Below are 25,699 nucleotides of genomic sequence, written 5' to 3'. Positions count from 1 at the left end.
TGACTGTTTCAGCTGCCACACGGACTGACAGCCTCTTGGTTTACTTGAAATTCAGGGACTTCTAAATAGATCAGATTTTTAACCAAATATAGGCTTGCTCAGCTGTGGAGCCATTACCGTGAAATGCCCATTGATTGAAACATCAAAACACACTTCATGGTGTCATTAGATTTACAATTTTAAGAGCTTGCTTAATATTGGGGGGAAATCTGAAATGTGCTTCCTCAAAGTTTCATGGCAGATTTCCACTTTCAGTCACCTAAGCCACAGTCAGATTTGTTCTCCATAAGGTACAGAGGCCATGTCTCAGCTCATACTTAGAAAAAACAAGGAGCAGATGAGATGACATTGGAACCAATATATACAACCTTCTATTCATCAAGATTATTATCCCCAAATGAGCATGTTTATTCATACAACTACATGCTCTTTCCCAAAAAGTATCTGCCAGGGTTGGCATCACTGTCTTCCAAAGCCAATTAAGTAACTGCTCTCTGTACATAGAACATGGCATATTTTGATGCTGTTTCCCTTATAATATTCTTCCTCTTTCTCTCCTCTCATTCACTGTGTTCTTCACTCTTAGTTTGGAGGCATTGTTTCTGTATTACTATGCATCTACTTCCCCCTTTTCTCTTCAATTTCATCTCTTTGGCAATAATTTAAAACTTCTATGCTTTGTGAAGTGAGAGGATAATTGCAGTAATAATATCAATCAATAAATTTGACTGAGCAGGGACTTCCCTGGTGGCACAGTGGATAAGAATTGCCTGCCCGTGCAGGGGACATGGATTTGATCCCTGCTCTGGGAAAACTACACATGCCATGGAGCAACTAATCTAGGGGCCAAAACTACTGAGCCTAGAGCTCCCCAGCAAGAGAGGCCACCACAATGAGAAGCCCCCACACCACAACAAATGCAAAATATAGCCAAAAACAATAAATAAATAAATAAATCCTTTTTTAAAATAAATAAAAATAAACCTTATTGAGCAGTTAGAGTTTGCTGAATACTTCATCTTACAGAATCCTCACAAGCACCCTCTTGAAGTGGCTCCTGTTAGGGGCAATCATTTTCCTCCAGTTTTGTTACTGTCCACATAGAGAAGACCCATGAGTGCAACACTCCCAGCCTCTCTCCACTGCCTCATACTAGCTCCAGGGAGGAGAACCTCATCTGATAGTAGAGCATGGCTGAGGAATGGGGACAAGCTGGGGCACCACTCTTCCTCCTCCTTTGAGATCACCCTCTGTGTTCTGTCCCTGTGAGGGGTACCCTGTCCTGGTCTAGGACAGCTGGATAAGACAGTCTGTTCTGAAGCTCACTTGCCCATGAAAAGATGCACATTCTTCAATATCCCAGCTTTAACAATGATAAATGTGACATGTTGACCTCCATCTGTCTGTTTGTCTTATTTCTGGTGAGCTCACAACCTGAGTTGACAACACACGTGGTATTATTTACCATGACTCTCCCCCTGCAAAAAGACACTATAGCTTTATATCTACTTTGCTGATGAAGAAACTGAGTTTTAGAGCAGTTAAGTTACTTGTCCATGTTCACGCAGCTAGTAAGCAACAGTCTGAACCTGAACTGGGTCTAATTTTAAATCTGTATACTTAACCACTGTGCTATACTGCTTCTCCTATGTTCTCTTTTCCTACCAGGTCTTGCATCATACTAATGTCTTATTTATCCAGGAAAACAAAGAAACTGAAGCCCCAGGACCCCTGGATTGATTCAGAGTGGTTCCAGGATCCCCGGACACTCCTTTTGAAAAGATTTCAAAGGGCCTCATCCCCATCCTCGAAGGGCCTCATTCTCACATGTATAAACATTACAAGCTGACTTCTTTTTCTAACTCACAACAACAGTACTGGGATTAAAAGCCACCTTCAAAACAACATAAAAGGAGAAAGGAGATATGTAGCAAACATCTGGTGAGCTTGTTAGGTTAGCACAATAGCTATCAAGGCAGCTAACTCATCTGGCATATGTATTATTCAGTATATGTTCAATGGTGGCACTACATAAATATTAGATCACAACCAAAGTGGGTAAGGTCCCTTTTTTTGGAATCCTGATTATTTCACAAAGGTTTCTTCAGTTGGCCTATTTCTACCTATGCAGTGAAGCATGTAAATGAAAGAGGAGGTACTATTGAAGAACACAATTTTTAAAAGCTTTATCCAGTCCCTCTCAGTAGCATATCGAGGGGTGGTTTTAAAAACACTGAAAGGCTTAAAAGAGGATTTCCCCTTCCGTTCCACCCTGTGGGCCCACCACAAGCCATATGTCATTCCCTTTCCCTTAAAACTCCAACAGCAGACATCTGGAAGTGACTAAAATAGCAATGACTCCTAGCCTAGCCAAGGTTCCATTCGGTTTCCATGTCAGCGCACATGGCTTTTCCTGTGGGAACACTCTTCCATCCCCAAATCTGTGACAGAGAAACCACAGTCAGAGCCAAGTTTCAAATGAGCACAGAAAATTCTTGTCCAATTCTGGGTTCCATGCTTGCAGATCATCTACTAAGTCTCTAATTTCGGTCTGAATGCTATGCTGCATAGTCTAGTGCATAGTCACCGACACACATCTATGAGAATGTTACGATGTTTTGGTGATGTGGTCACAGGTAATCATGTACTTATTTATCTAACTAACTTTTAATGAGCACTTATTTGCTAAATGTTATACGTAGATACCACAAACTCCTTATTGCCAAATTCAGGCTTAAATTGAAGAAAGTAGGGAAAACCAGTAGACCATTCAGGTATGACCTAAATCCCTTATGATTATACAGTGAAAGTGAGAAATAGATTTAAGGGCCTAGATCTGATAGATAGAGTGCCTGATGAACTATGGAATGAGGTTCGTGACTTTGTACAGGAGACAGGGATCAAGACCATTCCCATAGAAAAGAAATGCAAAAAAGCAAAATGGCTGTCTTAGGAGGCCTTACAAATAGCTGTGAAAAGAAGAGAAGCGAAAAGCAAAGGAAAAAAGGAAAGATATAAACATCTGAATGCAAAGTTCCAAAGAATAGCAAGAAGAGATAAGAAAGCCTTCTTCAGCAATCAATGCAAAGAAATAGAGGAAAACAACAGAATGGGAAAGACTAGGGATCTCTTCAAGAAAATCAGAGATACCAAAGGAACATTTCATGCAAAGATGGGCTCGATAAAGGACAGAAATGGTATGGACCTAACAGAAGCAGAAGATATTAAGAAGAGATGGCAAGAATACACAGAAGAACTGTACAAAAAAGATCTTCACGACCCGGATAATCACGATGGTGTGATCACTGACCTAGAGCCAGACATTCTGGAATGTGAAGTCAAGTGGGCCTTAGGGAGCATCACTACGAACAAAGCTAGTGGAGGTGATGGAATTCCAGTTGAGCTATTCCAAATCCTGAAAGATGATGCTGTGAAAGTGCTGCACTCAATATGACAGCAAATTTGGAAATCTCAGCAGTGGCCACAGGACTGGAAAAGGTCAGTTTTCATTCTAATCCCAAAGAAAGGCAATGCCAAAGAATGCTCAAACTACCGCACAATTGCACTCATCTCACACGCTAGTAAAGTAATGCTCAAAATTCTCCAAGCCAGGCTTCAGCACTATGTGAACCGTGAACTTCCTGATGTTCAAGCTGGTTTTAGAAAAGGCAGAGGAACCACAGATCAAATTGCCAACATCGCTGGATCATAGAAAAAGCAAGAGAGTTCCAGAAAAACATCTACTTCTGCTGTATTGACTATGCCAAAGCTTTTGACTGTGTGGATCACAATAAACTGTGGAAACTTCTGAAAGAGATGGGAATACCAGACCACCTGATCTGCCTCTTGAGAAATTTGTATGCAGGTCAGGAAGCAACAGTTAGAACTGGACATGGAACAACAGACTGGTTCCAAATAGGAAAAGGAGTACATCAAGGCTGTATATTGTCACCCTGCTTATTTAACTTATATGCAGAGTACATCATGAGAAATGCTGGACTGGAAGAAACACAAGCTGGAATCAAGATTGCCGGGAGAAATATCAATAACCTCAGATATGCAGATGACACCACCCTTATGGCAGAAAGTGAAGAGGAACTCAAAAGCCTCTTGATGAAAGTGAAAGCGGAGAGTGAAAAAGTTGGCTTAAAGCTCAACATTCAGAAAATGAAGATTATGGCATCCGGTCCCATCACTTCATGGGAAATAGATGGGGAAACAGTGGAAACAGTGTCAGACTTTATTTTTCTGGGCTCCAAAATCACTGCAGATGGTGACTGCAGCCATGAAATTAAAAGACGTTTACTCCTTGGAAGGAAAGTTATGACCAACCTAGATAGCATGTTCAAAAGCAGAGACATTACTTTGCCAACAAAGGTTCATCTAGTCAAGGCAATGGTTTTTCCTGTAGTCATGTATGGATGTGAGAGTTGGACTGTGAAGAAGTCTGAGCGCCGAAGAACTGATGCTTTTGAACTGTGGTATTGGAGAAGACTCTTGAGAGTCCCTTGGACTGCAATGAGATCCAACCAGTCCATTGTGAAGGAGATCAGCCCTGGGATTTCTTTGGAAGGAATGATGCTAAAGCTGAAACTCCAGTACTTTGGCCACCTCATGCAAAGAGTTGACTCATTGGCAAAGACTGATGCAGGGAGGGATTGGTGGCAGGAGGAGAAGGGGAGGACAGAGGATGAGATGGCTGGATGGCATCACTGACTCGATGGACGTGAGTCTCAGTGAACTCGGGGAGTTGGTGATGGACAGGGAGGCCTGGCGTGCTGCAATTCATGGGGTCGCAAAGAGTCGGACACGACTGAGCGACTGATCTGATCTGATCTGATACATAGATGGAATGGGAGACTGGATTACATAGCCCCTTAAGAAAAGTTTTACATCTAAATCCCTTTTTAACCGTACTGGCTTCTGTAAAGAAAAATCCCATTTGCCTTTTGTGTCATGATCCACAATAACAAAAAGGTGGAAATTCTAGATCATATGCTCAACACCTATTACACATCTCACTTCATTTGAATGTTCCACAGGAATCTTGACCTTAGTACATTTTAAAAGTTTTCCCAAACATTTTAAAAGCTTTTCCCTCCGACCTCAGGAAATGATCCATCAACCCATGATTACCTCGGCCAGAAACTTGGACATTTTCACTATCTTCCCATGTGTGTACTATAAGATGCATGCAGCCACTCACTAAGCCCTTAGTTTCTGCCTCATTACATATCTGATACTCATCCCTTCTCTGTACACCACCACCATTTATAGGACTCCCTGCCTTCAACTTATGAAAACAAACCTGTACCATATTGACAGAGAGTCTTCTAAAGGGTAACTCTGACCATGTTTCTATCCTAATTCAAAACCATCATGTTCTCCACTGCCCAGTGAATAAAGTCTGAGTCTTCAGCATAATGAATGTGACGGTCCTGCCTGATTATACCCTTGTTTTTCATATGGCATGCTCATCTGCCACCACTCTTATCTCTCCTTACATACCAGCTTGGCGGAATCACTCATAGATATTGAGTGCACAGCACTGTTTATTGCCTCCACACCTTTGTACATACAGATCCCTCTGCTAAGAATACTATTCCCTGTTACTCTCCCCATTTCAGAGCCTAGGTTATTCCTACTGTTTCTTTAAAATTAGGTGAAAAAACCTTTGTAAAGACTTCACTGATTTCTAGGCCACAGTCAGGTGAATGAGGAAATGAATGATCGTTTCTTTCATTTGCACAGAGTGCCACTAGATGAACTTCATCCCATCCCTCCTCTAGCTTTTTACTCACTCCACCCCAGGGAAGATATAGTGGCGTCTCTGATAGATCAATGAAGTAACTTGGCTCGCCTTTCAAATTTAGAATTCAGATGAGAAACAGAGTTACTGTTTACTGGATCCTCTAAGAAAGCCAGTAAACTGAATCTCAGTAAATTCCAACACTGAATCCTCCTTCATTATGCCTCCATGTGCCCAGGACACACATCTGTGAGCTTGAGATTGTCACCTTGTACGGCATTCATTTGTTTGCATGTCCAAAGAGACCATAATGTCCCTGTAGACAAGGAGTATATATCAGCTTTGTATTTCTAGAATCCCACACTCATCTTTGTGGAATGATTAAACGAACAGAGAAATTGCTTCTGTAGTCATTAGCAATCCTCAGTTAAGTTAAGCTCCTTCAAATTATCATCTAAACTACCCTTTTCTATCATTCTGCTCTCTACTACTCATTTTAATAAAACAGAGTAAATCATTCAAGACAGAAACATGAAAATAATGATTTTATGTTGGGATTAAATGAGTCAAAACACCAAGAAAATATCTGACAAAACTCTTCAATTTTTCCTACTGTTTAATTGCCTAAAACTCATAAATGAGACAATCCCGGTGCTGTAAAATGAGATGCTACATGTGATTTCTTTCCACATAGGAAAAATGATCTTTTGTTTCACAAGAGGAGATTAAAGGGATTATATTATGGGGTTTTGTCATTCTGTATAAATCTGCCCACTACTTCTTTAAAGTCATAAAATGTCAAGTCATACATGAAAAGTGATGTGTGTAGTTATCTAGACACAGGTTGTACTGGGAACACTTTAGTATTATCTAGTATTTAAATATTATCTTAGTATTTTAAAAGGAGTTTTTGAGGAATAAAAATACCCGCAAAATGTAGAGTAAATATTGAAATGGCTTAGAAAAAATTTAAATCCCCAGGTTTTAAAATCCAATATGAACAGCCTACATTTTATTTCAAATATTTAAGATTATCAAATGTAAATAATTTCAAGTACAATATATAAGCAAATAATATCCATAAGTGATATATGATGATGAAATATCGGATAGAGTTTTTACTGAATTGCTTTCAAAAGTTTGTAAACTTAAGTAATCTATTTGTCACAGCTGAAGTTAGACTCATAACTTGGGGTTGCTTGTTTATATTACAGAATATAATTTAATAGGTTGTAAGGTTCTAATCTAACTCAACAACTCAGCCTTTCAGCTGAATTTACCAAGCTCAGCCTACTAGGTTGGTGCCAATATTTAGATATCAGCAAATTCCTCCCAGGTAAACTGAGCTCTTCTTCTTTTTTTTTTTTTTAAATTTTATTTTATTTTTAAACTTTACAATATTGTATTGGTTTTGCCAAATATTGAAATGAATCCGCCACAGGTATACACGTGTTCCCCATCCTAAACCCTCCTCCCTCCTCCCTCCCCATACCATCCCTCTGGGTCGTCCCAGTGCACCAGCCCCAAGCATCCAGTATCGTGCATTGAACCTGGACTGGCGACTCATTTCATACATGATAGTATACATGTTTCAATGCCATTCTCCCAAATCTTCCCACCCTCTCCCTCTCCCACAGAGTCCATAAGACTGTTCTATACATCAGTGTCTCTTTTGCTGAGCTCTTCTAAACAATCTTAGTCTCTCACTTCTGGACATATTGATAGACTCTCCTTTGGTCTCCTCACGTTAATCTTGCCTTTCTCCAACCTTTTGGTCTTTTCAAAATCCAAGTTTGATAATGTCACTACTCACTCACCACTCAAATTATGTTCAATTACTCTGAGAAAAAGTAAAGTGTTATGGTCTAGATTCTAGATGGTCTAACATGTTTTAATATCCTTTTATCTCTCTAACGATATCTGTCCCTGATGCCCCTTCACACTCTCAGCTTTAGTTTCGCCAGCTTTCACTCTGTCCTTTAAATAAGGCAGACCTCTCTCATCACAGGACATTTACAGATGCTGTTCTCACTGCCTATAATGTCTATTTTCCCTGGTTCTTCAAAGCCCAATTCAAATGTTATTTTCTCAGAAAAACTCCTGCTCTTATCCACCTCCCTCTCTTAGGCCATAAACCAAGTTTCCTGATACATGTTCTCTTAATACTGTTTAGCTTTCTTTCATAGCACATGGCACAGTTGCAATCACATTTATTTTTATGATTATTTGATTACAGAGATTTTGTTGGTTTTTGTTCAACTTTGCTTAATGCCTGGCACACTACCTGGCACCTGGCAAATCTTCAATAAATGTTCACTTAATTAATGAGAAGACTTGTTTCTGTGATGGTTTCTAAAGAAGAAAACAACGTTTTCATGTATTAGTATTAGTATTAAAAACTAATACTCCTATAGTATTAGTACTCCTATAGAAATGTTTTCATGTATTAGTACTAAAAACTAATACTAATTATTAAACTAATTAGTATTAGTTTTCATGTATTAGTATTAGTTTTCATAGTATTAGGATCATAGGCATCCCAAAGTTTTGCAAAAAGAAAGCTCATCTTTGGTTTGGCAGGTACAGCTTAAAGAAGATACTTTAAGAGATACTTAAAAATAGGAGTTGTTGCTGAAGCAAAGAAAGACGATCCCAAGGAATCAGTTCTCCAAATTCAGGATAACAAAAGGATACCAAGAAAGCCAAGAGCAGACCCAGGGATCTTTCCTATTACAGGCTATAAAAGTGTCATAAACAAGTCCTTAAGAAGCCTATGAAGCAAGAAAAAGACCTATGAATGGGAACAGAATTTGATATGCCTCATTTTAAACCATACTGAATGAGCCTGTTGAATCAGAAGACCTGCATTGGACATTGAGGAAGTGAAGCAAATGTGGGAGCCAGGGGTGAACAGCCCTTAGATGCTGCCAATCCCAGCACCATATGCCCGAGCAGTACCTGCCTCTGTTCAGTGCAGCCTTTATAGGAGTCTCATCATGTACACAGGTGAGCGGATGCTCACCCCTTCCAACCTTAGGATCTCCATTCCAGGGAAGAGCCATATCTCTGGATGGATTTGGAAATCTACAGGAGGCTTAGCAGCCTGGCATGGGGTACTACTTTTGCCCTCACTGGGGAATTATTTATGTTCTAGGAGTTCAGAGTCTGCTGAGTCAGCTTTGAGCTAGGCTGAGACAATAGCTTTGGCTAAGGGGCCATGCCTTGAAACTTGTTGAAACTAAGTAATCCCAATATGGGCTTCCTTGGTGGCTCAGTGGATAAATAAGAGACTGCCTGCAATGCAGGAGACACAGGCTCAATCCCTGGGTTGAGAAGATCCTCTGGAGAAGGAAATGGCAACCCACTCCAGTATTCTTGCCTGGGAAATCCCAGGACAGAAGAGTCTGGGGGGCTACCCCCCATGGGGGTCTCAAGAGTAGACACCATCAACAACAATATAGCAGCTGCTCAGACCCTCTTCAAAAGACAGTGACATGGGTAAAGGGAGGCAAAAAATACAAACTTCCAGTTATAAAATAGGGAAGTCATGGGGATATAACATACAGCATGGTGACTGTAGTTAATAATACTGTATGCATACCTGAAAATTGCTAAAAGAATCATGGACAAAGCTGCCTACCATTTCAGTAAACAGAGGACATGGCAGCCATCAAGCCATTTGCTGCTGCAGGTACCCTCAACCATACACTTTTAAGACAATTCAGGAGAGAAAAATAGGATACCAGTCCTAGATAGTTAAGAACCATATAGTTAAGAAATGAATCATTTCAATGAAACCAGACTCTTGCATCTTCCTCACACAAACAAATGCACTAAAATTATTAACTTGAGAGGTTTGTTCTTTTGTGACTAGCAGCAATCCTTTTATGTTCCACTATATGGGCTACGTTTTGTTTTTGTTCTTTCCCAGCAAAGATTCCTATATATCCTGACTCTTCCCTTACCTCATTGGAACAATCCCCAGAGCAATCTGAGAGACTGCCACCCCAGGCTATGAATCTCAGTAAAGCCATCGAATAAAGCATAATTTTAAACTTTTAGGTTATGCATTGTTTTCAGCAGACGGAGCGAATCTTGAAATTTCTCATCACAAGAAAAACAAATTCAGTAACTATGTTATGTACAGTAAAAGTCATTACTAGACTTACTGTGGTAACCATTTGCAACATATATAAAAATACTAAATCATGATGCTATATACCTTAAAACGAATATAATGTTTTAGTCAATTTTACCTCAATTTTAAAAAGGGGAGCTCTCTAAAAACAAAGATACATTTGAACTACTGAAACATTTCTAAAGAAAGAATGCATCATTCCATATGTGAATCACAAAAATATCTCTTCTAAATGTGGCTGGTACAGTAAGAGATGAAGGAACTTCAAGAACTGAGACTGTCTGAGAGTGGATGCCCTGGCTTTAGAAGATCACTACTTAAAAGAAACATTGATGCCAATAAAACAAGGGCCTGAACTGCTGTTTATTAACATTTAGACTGTTTGTGACAGTCTCCTTTGAGGATAGACCTCAAAAATGAGATGTGGCAAAAGTGGGCAGAAGGCATAGGCTTGGGATGATATGTTAGAATAAAACAAACAATTTTACATTGTCAGCCACATTTTAGTTTGAATTTCAATACCTTCTTTAATTATCTGTGCCGTCTTTGGGAAACCCAGTGAACCTCCCTGAGTCCCAATCTCCTCAAATATAAAAAGATTATTGATCTTCATCTTGAAGCATTGTTATATAAAGATAAAATTTAATGTATGTGCCTGTTTAATACATAATGGGTATAAACTCTCCTCTTCTCACCACATCTCCCTATCTGTGATGACCAGGGGAAAAGGGAAGACAAAGTTTGACTCACCATTTGTCTCCATCCACAATGTATAAAATGCCCTCAAGCTGGAAAGCTAAATGCATTTCCCTTTACTCACAGCTCAAATCTTTACCCACATGATCTCACTGTCTGATAACAGCTCAAGCTCATTCCAAATTCCACCTCAGTTGCTCCCTGTCTCTCTCACAAGAATATCAAAGCTCTATAGTCTCTTCATCATTCCTACATCATTCTTGTGTCTCCAAATATCATGCCAACGAAGACAGCCTCTTACTGACTTAAATCTGTTCTTCTAATTCTATTGCTTCAAATAATACTATTTCTGTCAATTTGATTAATAATATCCATATTATATCACCTTTCTATTTCTTACTATTTTAATAAAATATACTTTTCTCTTACCCAGTAAGACCCACAACAGGGTATATAATAAAAATAAATTAAAAATATGGTGCTTTGTAAATGGTGACTTTGAGAATCCATAAGACTGGCTGGCCTTGCATATATCAAATGGTACTCAACTGCTATTAATTAAAGGGAATTTGGATGAGCTCCAAAGGGATACTTCTGAGTGAGGAGGGGGAGTGTCCAGAGAGACATTCCAAGGTTCTAACATAAACTCAACAGAGAAGCAGCTCCCCACAAACTTGCCACCTCCACCCTGAAAATTTTCTGATCCTTCTCGACTTATAGGATCTTATACCACAAGAGGTCATGCTTGCATCTATTTTACAGTGTTCTGTAAGTTGATTGTGCTTGTCTGTATCTGTGTCTATATGATACTGCTTAACTAATCTGATATATTAACATTCTTAAATGAAGGGAAAAAAGCTCATGTTCTGATTGGACCATTTAGGCACCAGTCATCTCTACCCTGGGCCTAAAACTTTTTCTCCTGGCATCTCTGGGCTCTTTGGAAGTACAGAATTCTGGGTTTCCAGGGACCTCAAGGATATCTGGCCAAAGGTTTCTGCCATGGTACTATGATAGATGAAATAGTGGGCTGTCGAGTTAGATCACTTGATAATACAGAGAGGGCACCTCTATGAGGTAACTGTTCAGAGCAGCAAGTAAAGAATTCAGGCAAGGTTAAATATTGAACCTTTCTACTTGAGAAGCTAATTTAGAATTGCATGTTTATTACAAAAGGTGGAAAAGGGATCCAACCACTCAACTCCTTTTCCCCTTGCAAGATACAGCATTAAATGGAGTCAGTTTTTGTTCCAGAAACTGTCAATGAGAAGGATGTTAGAAATTATGACAAAAAACTGACTGATGTGATATAGGACAGAGAAAGAACACTAGATTAAGAGGGTTTTATTAGCCATAAGACCTCAAACATGCTTCTATGACTCAATGTTTCCCTAACTTTATAATGTGAGACATGGGATAGAAAGTCTGTATGAGATTAAAATTCTCATTACTCTCTTAAGTCTCTTATTTGTGATATGTCAAACAATTGAGTGATCATGGTCCTCAGAAAAAAATTAAGAAAGAAATAAGTGCATACCATTACTTTAATGACTTTTTTTCTTGACCTTTCAATAATCTCTCATGGCCTTAGAATAATTTCTAGGTTGGCCTAAGTGAATATTATAGGGTCTTCCTGTTTCCATCTTCCTCTAGCCACAGTAAATAGTATTCCACCAAACTGGGAACTTCCTTACTGGTCCAGTGGCTGAGACTCTGTGATCCCAGTGCAGAGGGCATGGGTTCAGTCCCTGGTCAGGGAGCTAGATCTCACATACTGCAATGAAAAGATGCTGCATGCCACAACTAAGATCTGGTGCACAATCAAAAAATAATATTTCACCAAACTGAACAGGAGAAAGCTGTTGAGGGCAATAATAAAAATCTTAGAAAGCATACTCATTGCCCAAACCTTTCCTCTAGTCTCCTGTGTTCATCTCCTAGACTCTCTGGTCCACTCCTTAGCAACTCTCCCAGCGCCACCTTCCTCTTTGTCTTTCTCAGTTAATTAATACCTCTAAAATCTCAAACAGACATTGTTTGCAAAATGGACATTGTTTCATTTCAGTTACTTGACAAATTTGTAAGTGTAGAAACTTCAAAAATATGTGTTTAAAAGTCAAAACACCTTTTATTCATACTTTTAGTTCTTCCTTTCCCTGATATGACTAAAACATCAGAAAATGCCAGTAATATTATTAGTTCTTGGTCTTATTAACCAGACTGGAAGCTTATTATGTTACTAATCAGAGGAGAGAATGAGAAATAAAAATAGCATGGGGGATGCATAGTAACAAATTAATTGAAATGTAAATGAGGGGGGAGGAGAGAGGGAGAAATGGAAGAAGTAGAAGTAATAGAAAGAAGAAATAAAAGAAAAGAAGTCAAATCTAACTCAAAGGCCATATCTTCTCTGAAACCCAGGCACGCAAGCAAAATAAACAACCTGCTTCCCCAGGGCTCCCCGGTATTTTTTTCTCCTTCATTTTACTAAGTGCAGAACATATTGTATACTAGTTGCCTGTGTAAGAGCTTTCTTCTACTGTCATAGTTACCTTGAGGTCAAGAACCATGTCACATTCATCTTTGTAAAACCAGGGCATGTTTATATTTAATAAACATTGAATTTAAGTGAAAATTCCAACTGACAGGTGTGAATTAAAATTACAAAGGCCACAAAGTTGAGGCTGTCACTCTGCTTGTGCTTATTCTATAGCTGCCTTGTTGAGTCAGAGGCTGGGAACATTTCCTAAAGTTTATATTTGCTGGTACTGCTCACATCAATTAAATTCTTTGGTTCTTATTTCAACGCTCTACAAATCCTCCCCCTTGCTCAGGATTCCCAGGAAACAAGATTCATTAAGTCTCTACTGGTTGAGTATTATGTCAAGGGCTTCAACGAAGATGCAGCAGATGTTATCCTTTCTTTAGGAAACTCACAATTTAGAGAGGTTGAGGGTAGAATTCAAAACATCTGTGAAATATGCATATTAATAGTATAAGTATGAAGACCACTATTTTTCTCTCCTTCCTTCATTCCCTACTTTACATAAAATTTTATTCTCATTTGCTACCCTTCAAAGATTCCTGAAGTATTAATTCCCCAATCTCCACCTACTTTCTGATCCTATACACTTCAGAACATCTCTAATCTGGCCACTACACATTTAAGAAGAATGTGTAGAATTGAATCATTGTCACAGACTTGAATCATGCTCCAAAATGATTTTTCAATAGGCAAAAACGAATCCCTGCCATAATAATCCCCACCCAAGGGAGCTCAAAATGTAATATACTCATTTTAGTGCTATGATTGAATAATGCTCATTTCGGTATAACAATTGAGTGATAATCACTTTCATTTTATATAACAGTTAGAATTTGGTATTGTTTATATTTACTATCTAGTTTTATTTAGTATTGACTCTTCAATAATGCTAAATAGACATGTGTAAGAGGGGAAGACGCTAATACAAAATATCAAAACCTGAGGAATACAACAAGATTTTCCAAAAAGCACATTTGCAAACTCTTGCTTTGTCCTTTTCCAAACAGTGACAATAATATTTACATGAGGAAAACTAAGATCATGGCATCCAGTCCCATCACTTAATGGCAAATACATGGGGAAACAATGGAAACAGTGAGAGACTATTTGAGGGGGTGGGGGGGCTCCAAAATCACTGCAGCTCAACTCCAGAAAAATAAACGACCCAATCAAAAAATGGGCCAAAGAACTAAATAGACATTTCTCCAAAGAAGACATACAGATGGCTAACAAACACATGAAAAGATGCTCAACATCACTCATTATCAGAGAAATGCAAATCAAAACCACTATGAGGTACCATTTCACACCAGTCAGAATGGCTGCAATCCAAAAGTCTACAAATAATAAATGCTGGAGAGGGTGCAGAGAAAAGGGAACCCTCTTACACTGTTGGTGGGAATGCAACCTAGTACAGCCACTATGGAGAACAGTGTGGAGATTCCTTAAAAAACTGGAAATAGAACTGCCTTATGATCCAGCAATCCCACTGCTAGGCATACACACTGAGGAAACCAGAAGGGAAAGAGACACGTGTACCCCAATGTTCATCGCAGCACTGTTTATAATAGCCAGGACATGGAAGCAACCTAGATGTCCATCAGCAGATGAATGGATAAGAAAGCTGTGGTACATATACACAATGGAGTATTACTCAGCCATTAAAAAGAATACATTTGAATCAGTTCTAATGAGGTGGATGAAACTGGAGCCTATTATACAGAGTGAAGTAAGCCAGAAGGAAAAACATAAATACAGTATACTAACGCATATATATGGAATTTAGAAAGGTGGTAACAATAACTCTGTATACGAGACAGCAAAAGAGACACTGATGTATAGAACAGTCTTATGGACTCTGTGGGAGAGGGAGAGGGTGGGAAGATTTGGGAGAATGGCATTGAAACATGTAAAATATCATGTAGGAAACGAGTTGCCAGTCCAGGTTCGATGCACGATGCTGGATGCTTGGGGCTGGTGCACTGGACGGCCCAGAGGGATGGTATGGGGAGGGAGGAGGGAGGAGGGTTCGGGATGGGGAACACATGTATACCTGTGGTGGATTCATTTTGATATTTGGCAAAACTAATACAATTATGTAAAGTTTAAAAATAAAATAAAATTAGAAAAAAAAAAAAATCACTGCAGATGGTGACTGCAGCCACGAAATTAAAAGACACTTGCTCCTTGGAAGGAAAGTTATGACCAACCTAGACAGCATATTAAAAAGCAGAGACATTACTTTGCCAACAAAGGTCCATCTAGTCAAAGCTATGGTTTTTCCAGTAGTCATGTATGGATGTGAGAGTCAGATCATAAAGAAAGCTGAGCGCTGAAGAATTGATGCTTTTGAACTGTGGTGTTGGAGAAGACTCTTGAGAGTCCCTGGAACTGCAAGGAAATCCAACCAGTCCATCCTAAAGGAAATCAGTCTTGAATATTCACTGGAAGGAATGATGCTGAAGCTGAAACTCCAATACTTTGGCCACCTAATGCAAAGAGCTGACTCATTTGAAAAGACCCTGATGCTGGTAAAGATTGAAGGCAGGAGGAGAAGGAGACAACAGAAGACAAGATGGTTGGATGGCATCACTGACTCGATGGAAATGAGTTTGAGCAAGCTTCAGGAGTTGGTGATGGACAGGGAAGCCTGGCGTGCTGCAGTCCAGGGGTTAAAAAGAGTCGGACATGACTGAGTGACTGAACTGAATGTTCATTCAATAATCTATATTCCCATTTAATCATCTTATCATATTCCTAAACTCCATTTACTTTTCCTCCCTTTTTCTTTTTTTTTAAAAGTCAGAGCCCTCTCTCTTAAGACTTTTATTCAGTTACAGAAGAGGGGCCATGGAATTACAGAATATGGAAAAATCTGTCACCACACAGCTATGTGGAAATACTTACATTGAAGTCATACAGGACACCAAAGTTGGCTGCTGATGCCTCCTCAGCCCTGGGAACCGTTTTCCTAGGTAAACTGCCGTATGGCAAACCCCAGAGGTACTACATGGAAAAACAAAGAAAGCAGTTGACAATTGGAAACAAAGTCTGAGCCACACATGTGATCACAAATGGTTTTGGTTAGAACTCTTCTGAAACTTTTTCATGGGGACTCTGTGGGTCTCCATGTGGGGTCCCCTTTTCTGGGAACTGACTACTAAATCCAGAGTTAAGAACAAAGGACCCTGCATTCTGACTTCAGCAGACCACCAGCAATCTAACCAACCACTTTTCCCAGAGGCTTGCTGAGAGCCCTACTACCCACCACCACTGCCATACTAGTCTCATTTAGGAGGTCAGGAAAGGAGAGAGGTGGCCTTTGGGGGACAATAGTTTTCAAAGAAAAACATACTACCCACATAGTCAGATGGGAATACCCCTCAGGGCTGGGGGTGGAGGAGAATCTCTCTTTCATGTCAAGGAAGAGAAGAACAAGGAGATCACTCATACAATTAGAGGGTGTCAACTAGCAGGGGCTTCCCTGGTGGCTCAGATGGTAAGGAATCTGTCTGCAATGCAGACCTGGCTTCAATCCCTGGGTTGGGAAGATCCCCTGGAGAAGGGAGTAGCTACCCACTCTAGTTTTCTTGCCTGGAAAATCTCACGGACAGAGGAACCTGGTGGGATACAGTCCACAGGGTCACAAAGAGTTTCACACGACTGAGCAACTAACACTTTCACTTTTTAACTAGGAGGGAAGACTGCACCCTGACTGTGATGTCGGCTTCATCACTGATTCAGGTTTACTGCCCAGACCTTGTGCTACCAGATTAGAAGACATGTGATTAGGGGTGGAAGAAGTCAGTGATGGAGCAGAGTAGGGAAAAAACTACCCCTCTAGCCCCAGCATAGGCATGAAGTTGGCCAAGCAGATGCTGCTTCTTGTGCAACATGAAAACATCCCTTCTCTGGGGCTGTGGCCGGAGGAAGAGGAAGAACGTGGGTGGAAACCTAGGTGCATAGATTGACTGGGCAACAGCTGCGAATCAGCCCCTGCTCCTTCTCTCCACCCAAACTGCACAGCTTCCACGGCAGTTCTTCTGGCTTCCTTAGACAGAACAGAACAGAGGGTGGGTTCTACTCATGCTCTTTTTCCCCAGAGTTGGAGGCCACAGAAAACAGAGAAGATTGGGGTCTCCGGTTTGCACAGGAAGCAGGAACTTAGGGCAAAAGGGCAAATGCATCGGAGGAATGCTGAGTAAGGCTGCTGGGTGGAGGCCCCTGAAAAATCCAGCATTGCAGCCAGGAGGCAACCAGTCCTGCCCTCTGTTGATTCTGTAAAGTCAGCAATCAGCAAGCCCATCCTCTTCTGTTTGTTTGCTGGAGTTGATAATCAATGCCCAGAAAACAGGATGCCCCTCAATATCTAACACAACCTGGAAAAAAGCATCCAAAACCAATATGCTTCCTAGTTCTGGGAACACATCGAATTGAACACATATTGGCTTCCTGCACTACATATGAGTGCTCAGTGCTCAGTCACTCAGTCATGTCCTACCCTTTACAGCCCCATGGACTGTAGCCTGCCAGGCTCCTCTGCCCATGGAATTTTCCATGAAAAATACTGGAGTAGGTTGCCATTTCCTTCTCCAGAAGATCTTCCCAACCCAGGAGCATCCTACAATTTTCTACAGTTGGAATGAATTAGCAATAACCTTTCATTCCTCCACATGGAGGCAGCATGGTGTAGGGGGAAAGAGTAAACGCAGCTGATAAGATTCCGTGTATACCCTGCATCTGACACGGAGAAGGGTCATAGAAACTGGTGATAGAGTTTCAGGTTTCCTTAGAGAAGAGCAAAAACAAAGTTGGGGTTAACTCAAAATAGGTGAAGTACATTCTGCTGCATTGCTTAAAGTTTTTGCTTAGGAGTTGTACTATACTTATGACCTCAGACATCTTAGGACTTTTGATCTAAGTCCACCATCTTTCACGAGCCAGATAGTCATATAACCCCCCAAATTATCTCAAAGATTATAAAACTAGCAAAACAGGGTGCAAAAGCTTGTTACACAAGATGAACGCTCATTCCAGATAAGCTTAAAAAAAAAAAAAAATCTCTTCACTCTGTGATATCAGCTAAGTCCAATGACCATTATGTGACTCAGATTCCACATTTTTAAAATGGAGAAAGAAAACTTGACTTTATTCTACTTTATAAATTTGTTGTGAGATTCAGTGAGTAAAAGAAGTGAAAGTACTTTGCACATTAAAAGCTGAAACTCATTAAGCATATAAGACACTAGTATTATTCTTGTGGGGTGGTGGCTTGATGCAAAAGCTGGCTCTGATTTGAAACCACAGGGATAAAAAGTCACTCAAAACAATTAGTTTGGGCTGTTGCCAATGGTGTATTGAACAAATTGGCTTTTGAAATACTGATATCTGGAAAGATCCTTTGTAGGTTAAGTAAAGCCTAACCCAACATGCATGGTAAGCATCCAAAGAAGTCAGAGTCATTTAACTTCTTACAGTTAAATACACAACCTCAGTCTTGTTTCTTGGTCTTAGTTAATTGGTCTTAGTACAGCCTTGATGTACTCCTTTTCCTATTTGGAACCAGTCTGTCGTTCCATGTCCAGTTCTAACTGTTGCTTCCTGACCTGCATACAGGTTTCTCAAAAGCAGATCAGGTGGTCTGATATTCCCATCTCTTTCAGAATTTTCCACAGTTTATTGTGATCCACACAGTCAAAGGCTTTGGCATAGTCAATAAAGCAGAAGTAGATGTTTTTCTGGAACTCTCTTGCTTTTTCTATGATCCAGAGGATGTTGGCAATTTGATCTCTAGTTCCTCTGCCTTTGCTAAAACCAGCTTGAACATCTGGAAGTTCATGGTTCACGAATTGCTGAAGCCTGGCTTGGAGAATTCTTAGCATTACTTTATTAGCATGTGAAATGAGTGCAATTGTGCGGTAGTTTGAGCATTCTTTGGCATTGCCTTTCTTTGGGATTGGAATGAAAACTGACCTTTTCCAGTCCTTTGGCCACTGCTGAGTTTTCCAAATTTGCTGGCATATTGAGTGTAGCACTTTCACAGCATCATCTTTCAGGATTTGAAATAGCTCAACTGGAATTCCATCACCTCCACTAGCTTTGTTCGTAGTGATGCTTTCTAAGGCCCACTTGACTTCACATTCCAGGATGTCTGGCTCTAGGTGAGTGATCACATCATTGTGATTATCTGGGTCATGAAGATCTTTTTTGTACAGTTCTTCTGTGTATTCTAGCCACCTCTTCTTAATATCTTCTGCTTCTGTTAGGTCCCTACCATTTCTGTCCTTTATTTAGCCCATCTTTGCATGAAATGTTCCCTTGGTGTCTCTAATTTTCTTGAAGAGATCTCTAGACTTTCCCATTCTATTGTTTTCCTCTATTTCTTTGCATTGATCGCTGAGGAAGGCTTTCTTATCTCTCTCTCTCTTTGGAACTCTCTCTTATCTCTTATCTTTCTCTTTGGAACTCTGCATTCAGATGCTTATATCTTTCCTTTTCTCCTCTGCTTTTTGCAAAGTTGCATTAAATAGTATCTTTTTCAAAGCTAACTTGGCAAAATAAATACATGCAACTCACAAGATGTCAAAGTCTTTCTCTTGAGTAATTAATATTTGGGCATAGGGACCACCTTATGAATCTGATAGAATCTGTGAAACTTTCCACAGATAAATGTACATTTAAACAGGCACACACATTTTATTTATTATTTCAGGAGGCCACATACTCCTCAGAGAAGAATTAGGACCTTTGGTTGATGGACACCATTTTGAAGATTAATTTGTTACAAATACTATTACTCTAACAGCATAGGTAGCTAGATAGGCATTCTGCTCTTAAAGAGTGGAGTTTTTTTAGTAGAGTGCTTGCATAAGAAGCTTGTTACAGCATGTTTTATAAACTAGAAGTCAGAATCTTACCTCTGGCAACATGATAAGGCTGAATGTCAGGATAAAGAGAACCATGTTTACTCCATACATCCATCTCAAAAAGAGGAAGTATGAAGCCACTGATGAGCCAAACTGACCTATTAAAAAGAAAATAAAAGTTTGAGAGAGGGGGCAAAACAAGACAAAAGCCAAGTCTTGGTGTCTTCCAAATTGAGTCATCTCATTGCATCATTGCAACACATTGATTTTTTTTTCACTTTTACAGGCTCTAGCATTTTTTTTTTTTCTATCCAGAAAGAGAAAATGTTAACATGATAAAAGTAGATGTGCATTCTGCACAATTACTACATCTTTAGAGTCCATCTTCCTGCCTTTTGCTCAGCAGCCAGAGTTGCCATTTGAAGAGTTCATTTTATTCTTTGAGTTAACACAGTTAAATGAGAAAATCTATATAAACTGGTTATGTTATTGAGCCCAAGCTCGTACTTCTCACCACACAACAGGTCAATAAACCAAGAGATGAGTTGTTGGTAATGACTTTATTCAGAAAGCCAGCAAGAAGATGGTGAAGTTATGCCCCCAAAGAACTATCTGGCCTGGTTTAGAAGTTAGGTTTCCTTTATACTAAAAGCAGAGGGAAAAAAGTCAAACACTTCCTAATTCCAGCTAGCTTCCAGAGGGAATGTGTTAATTTCTTCCTTCCTTTAGTCATTCATAGGTAGACCTGATGAGAATGTTCCTCATGAGCTAAACAGAGATATTTTAGCTTAATGCTCATTACCTGGAAGGCAGGATTCCCAGAAACAGGCCATTATGTATAATTTAAACTTACAGGCAACATCCCTTTAGTGGTTAACATAACAGAACACAAAAATTCCTCCCTATTACAGTTACTACAATGCCTGGCCAGTGGTTAGCTATCATTATAATTACTGTGCTTCTTCCTCTTTTTTCCTCAAGCAACAATATTCTTTCCATAGTTTACCACATCTTTTATGGAGAGGAGCCTGGCAGGCTACAGTCCATGATGTCACAAAGAGTTGGACATAACTGAGTGACGAACACACACACACATCCTATAGACCATTCCGTGCTGTTCTGAGCAGATGGGGCATTTCATAGATAGTGTAGAAGCTGAAGTCCATTCATTCATTTTTCACATGTTTACCTTCTGTCAGGAATTATCTTAGATGTGAAACATAATATCAGAGACAGGATTGCTGCCCTAATACAAATTATATTTTATTGAGGTGTGGAAATAAGAAATATGCAATAATTTAAAAAGACATAAAGAAGTATACATCCATCATAATATATACTACATTACATTATGATCATAAATTTATAAAAGTATATATAATAATTTATCCAGATCAGTCCTAGAGGGAAGAAGGTAAAATATTGAGAGGGGTTGCTTTAGATGGGTTTGTAGAGGAAGGTCTGACTCTCATGTGAGCTTGGCCTCATCTTAGTAAGCAGAGGCTGAAATGAAAGAAGGTAACATTTGAGCAGAGATCTGAAGTTGAAGGAACAGGCAGCAGTGTCCAGAGCTGGGGAAGAGCATCTCAAGCAGAGGAAAATGCAGGGACAAATATCATGAGGGAAGCCAGAGCCCAGGACAATTGAGGAACAAACCTAAAGGCTTCCGGTTGGAGTACAATGAAAAAAGGAAAATGGAGATGGATGCAGATGAAGAAACCAAATGACAGTGGGTGCAGGGCCTCTTAAGGAAAGGTTAAAAGTGAGCGTTTTATTTTAAATGTGATGAAAAGTCATTGACAAGTGTTAAGCAGTGGGGGTGGTCAGGGAGACTTCACATTTTAACACTCACTTCAGGCCTGGGGAATTAATTGGGAGGGGACAAGCAAGAATGTGCTGTCAACTCACACCTCAGGTAAGTAAAGTGATCTGTCCAATTCTTATTGACAAAGAAAAACCAAATAAAAGCATTCTCTTAAATCAGAGAATGGAAAAGGAAGAAAAAACTGAATTTGAGTCTCAGGTTGAAATTTCACAGATTAATAAAAGCCAATGTCCTTTGATAATCATTTAAGATTCAATAGCAAGTTGCTAGTTTCCCCAGTCTTCCTAATTTTCATTTTCATTGCCCAAGAAAAACCAGGGAACATTTTCAGCTACTATCTGCATCAGGCCCTTTGTCCTGACTCATTCAGCAAAGCACCTCCTGGGGAACACTGGTTTTTTTGGGGTCTCTAGCTTTGAAGCATTGCTGATGGGGAAGCATTATTACCGGAGGAGGGAAGTTAGTGTGGAGCAAATTTCAGCCTCTGCTTACTAAGATAAAGCCAAGCTCATATGAGAGTCAGACCTCTATTTCCAGAATTTAGTCCATTCTTTAGGTACCATCTTACTTACTCTCAGAACACAGTGACAGTTTTTATAGAAACTTAAAAGGAATTCAGTGTCTAACTGGACATTGTGCATGCATGAAGGCATGTTAAATTGCTTCAGTCATGTTCAACTCTTTGCAACCTTATGTATGAACTGTAGCCCGCCAGGCTCTTCTGTCCATGGAAGTTTCCAGGCAAGAATATTGGAGTGGGTTGCCATGCCCTCCTCCAGGGCATCTTCTTGACCCCAGGATTGAATCCATGTCTCTTATGTCTCCTGCATTGGTAGGCAGGTTCTTTACCACTAGCATGGCCTGGGAAGCCCCAGTTGGACATTTTGTATTTGGATTCATTTCATTTTGTAGAGGGGTACTGAGTTCTACAAAATTTCAAAAAGTGTGTGCTGTTGATAAACATGCCCGCCCCCTGCCAGGTGTTGTAACTGGATGCACTGGTCTATCTGCAGAAATGCTGGAGCAGATCCTCCTCTCCGAGGACATCTGATCATCCACCTGGCTCCCAGTGATTTCATATCATTTCATGGTTGTTATCTGTGTTCTCTGGTAACAACTACCCAAGGGCTGCCTCAGCCAGGTTCACTTATCATGTTTTATTGAAGGCAGTGGACTTCCAGCTTATTAGTCATTACAGTTATTCATTAACTGGAGAATATTTGTCTCTAGGTTTCCGTGGCAAGCTTTTCCCTGAAAATACATGTGAAACCCTCTGATATAGAGTTCTGAGCATAGGATACTGACCCATCCTTCCCTCTTTCCCTCCCTCCTTTTTTCTTTCCTTCCTTCCTGGCCTTTTATGCTTTTGCTCTTCTAATTAGCACCATGGACCACCCTTTCCCACTCCCCCATACACAATCCCTGGCAGATAAGTGTAAATATACCTAAAAGCAAAAAAGAAAAGCAAATTAAAATATTTCAAAAAATACCCCTTACATAATATATGGGCTTCTCTAGTGGCTCAGATAGTAAAGACTTTGCCTGCAATGCAGGAGACCTGGGCTCAATCCCCGCATCAGGAAAATCTCTTAGAGAAGGAAATGGCAACCCACTCTAGCACTCTTGCCTGGAGAATTTCACAGACAGAGAAGCCTGGCAGGCAGGCTACAGTCCATAGGGTCGCAAAGAGTCAGACACAGCTGAGCAACTGAGGATGCACAAACACATCCACCCTATATATAATCCATATATATTATGGGTGAAATATACATTCGATCCCAAAGCTTATAAACTCGAGTTTTTAGACTTGAAAGTGGCTTCACCACAATTTTTTGGGGAGGTAGGGAAGTGAAAACTAAGGCTTTTCTCTGCAAAATCCTAGGTATAAAGAAAATGAATTGTAGGAAAATAGATTTCATCAAAGTTAGAGTGATCGTAGGAAAGATCCAGACACAGGTCAAAGAGACCGAGAAGTCCAGAAGGCAGTGTTCCTTCTGTGTGACATCTACCAATGGCAGAGGAGGAAAGAACACTAACAAAACAAAAACAAAGATCACAAAGAAGAGAAAACAAATCCATGGGTTGACATCAAAGTTCCATATGCCCTTTCCCTTTCTCAACACAAAAAATGAAAAAGAAAACCTTTTCCCTCTTTATATTCACTTAGCCCAGTGGTTCTATCCTCCCAGGGATTGTTGACTGAAACTGGCATTTCCTAAAAAAAAAAAAAAGAAACCTTTCTACAGTGTAGCTAAATGAGCATAATTAAAAGAACAGTAATTTCCATGTGCTTAGACTTATTCTTGTAGAAAGTGAAAGTGAAGTCACTCAGTCGTGTCCGACTCTTTGCGACCCCATGGACTGTAGCCTACCAAGCTCCTCCATCCGTGGGATTCTTCAGGCGAGAATACTGGAGTGGGTTGCCATTTCCTTCTCCAGGGGATCTTCCCAACCCAGGGATCGAACCTGCCACTCTTATGTCTCCTGCATTGGCAGGCAGATTCTTTACCACTAGTGCCACCTGGGATAATCATAGTTAAATTCATTTAAAAAAAATTTTTTTTAAATACTATTTTATGCTATATAGAATAAATATGCAATGAATGTGTGTGTGAGAGAATAGATATAGGTAATATCCATCAAACAGCTAAGGCTGATCAAATTTACAAATCTGGATTGTGCCCATCAATGACCAATTCCTTTCTCTTTAATCTAATGAATAAATTCTGTTTCATTAGTAAATTATTAATATATTAAAAGTCTTTGGTATTTATTAAAATGAAGTCTAAATCTTATACAATATTCTTTTTCCTGAATTTTCTTGTGTATCTTTTAAATTAATGTTAAGGTTTCATATCTCCCTCTGGATATTTATTATTAAGACAGAGTAATTTGTAGTCTGTCATCGTGATAATTTCCTCTTGAACAGATGGGTAATAAGACAAGCAGATAAATATGAGCATTTCTAAATGGGAAAAGACCAATTAAATTACCTGCTGTAAAGTAAAATATAAATACCATCTTGTTAGGCAAGGATTCAGAGCACAGTTTCTGTCAAACTGATCTAAGGATGGGGAATTAAATGTGGCAAATTTAATTTACACTTTTCTGGAGCCCTTAGGCCAGCAGGGAAACATGTAGTTTAAACTCTGTGCTTAAGGTTGCCTGTCTAAAGCTATTTCTGGTCTTAAAAAAAAAGTAGTCTATCACACCTTCGTTTTTTTTTTTTTATGTCTCCTGTTTCTGAAAACTGTCTTTTTTTCAACTTTTTATTTTGTATAGCTCATTAACCATGTTGTGATAGTTTCAGGTGAACAGTGAAGAGACTCAGCCATACACATACATGTATCCATTCTCCCGCAAACTCCCCTCCCATCCAGGCTGCCATATAACATTGAGTAGAGTTCCCTGTGCTATACAGTAGGTCCTTGTAAGTTACCTATTTTAAATATAGCAGTGTATACATGTCCACCCCAAATGTCCTAACTATCCCTTCCCCCAACCATCCCTGGCAACCATAAGTCTGTTCTCTAAGTCTGTATCACACTTTAACTTTGATGCTGTAATTTACTATTAGGAAGAAGTAGATTTTGATTCTGAGAAAGGCTTGTAATCTCCAGCTTGAAAGAATTCAATGATTTAATCCATGGTTTTCATAGTAATACAGGAGTCAAGAAAGTATAGGTTATATTTGTACTCCTGGAGTACCAATGTACAGCTTCTTCAGCAAAATATGCAATCCAATGTGGTTGATAAGGTGCTTCTCAGCAGGTAACCATGGGGTTTTACGCAAGGTCCTTTTACAAGGCTGGCATAACAGTTAAACTCCATGGCATCACCATATGACACAAAACTTCACAGCAAGAATTATCAAATCTAT

The 25,699-nt window shown here is 39.6% G+C and overlaps 1 protein-coding gene across 1 annotated transcript in view; it reads right to left on the bottom strand.

Moving 5' to 3' along the window:
• The window catches only part of TMC1 (transmembrane channel like 1), a 119,317-nt gene that overhangs the window by 47,668 nt on the left and 45,950 nt on the right, over positions 1-25,699 (bottom strand). The window contains exons 8-9 of the mRNA XM_086414118.1: positions 20,046-20,152; positions 16,036-16,134 (exon numbers count right to left, since the gene is read on the bottom strand). Coding sequence (XP_086270244.1) covers positions 16,036-16,134; positions 20,046-20,152 — 206 coding nt within the window. The remainder of the gene's footprint in view (positions 1-16,035; positions 16,135-20,045; positions 20,153-25,699) is intronic.

The sequence above is a fragment of the Bos grunniens genome, chromosome 8 (assembly GCF_055505025.1).
Source record: "Bos grunniens cultivar Pamir isolate PY7600 chromosome 8, Bosgru_T2T1.0, whole genome shotgun sequence".
NCBI lineage: Eukaryota > Metazoa > Chordata > Mammalia > Artiodactyla > Bovidae > Bos > Bos grunniens.
The sequence above is the reverse complement of the archived record's forward strand: the minus strand, read 5'-3'. Positions and strand labels throughout refer to the sequence as shown.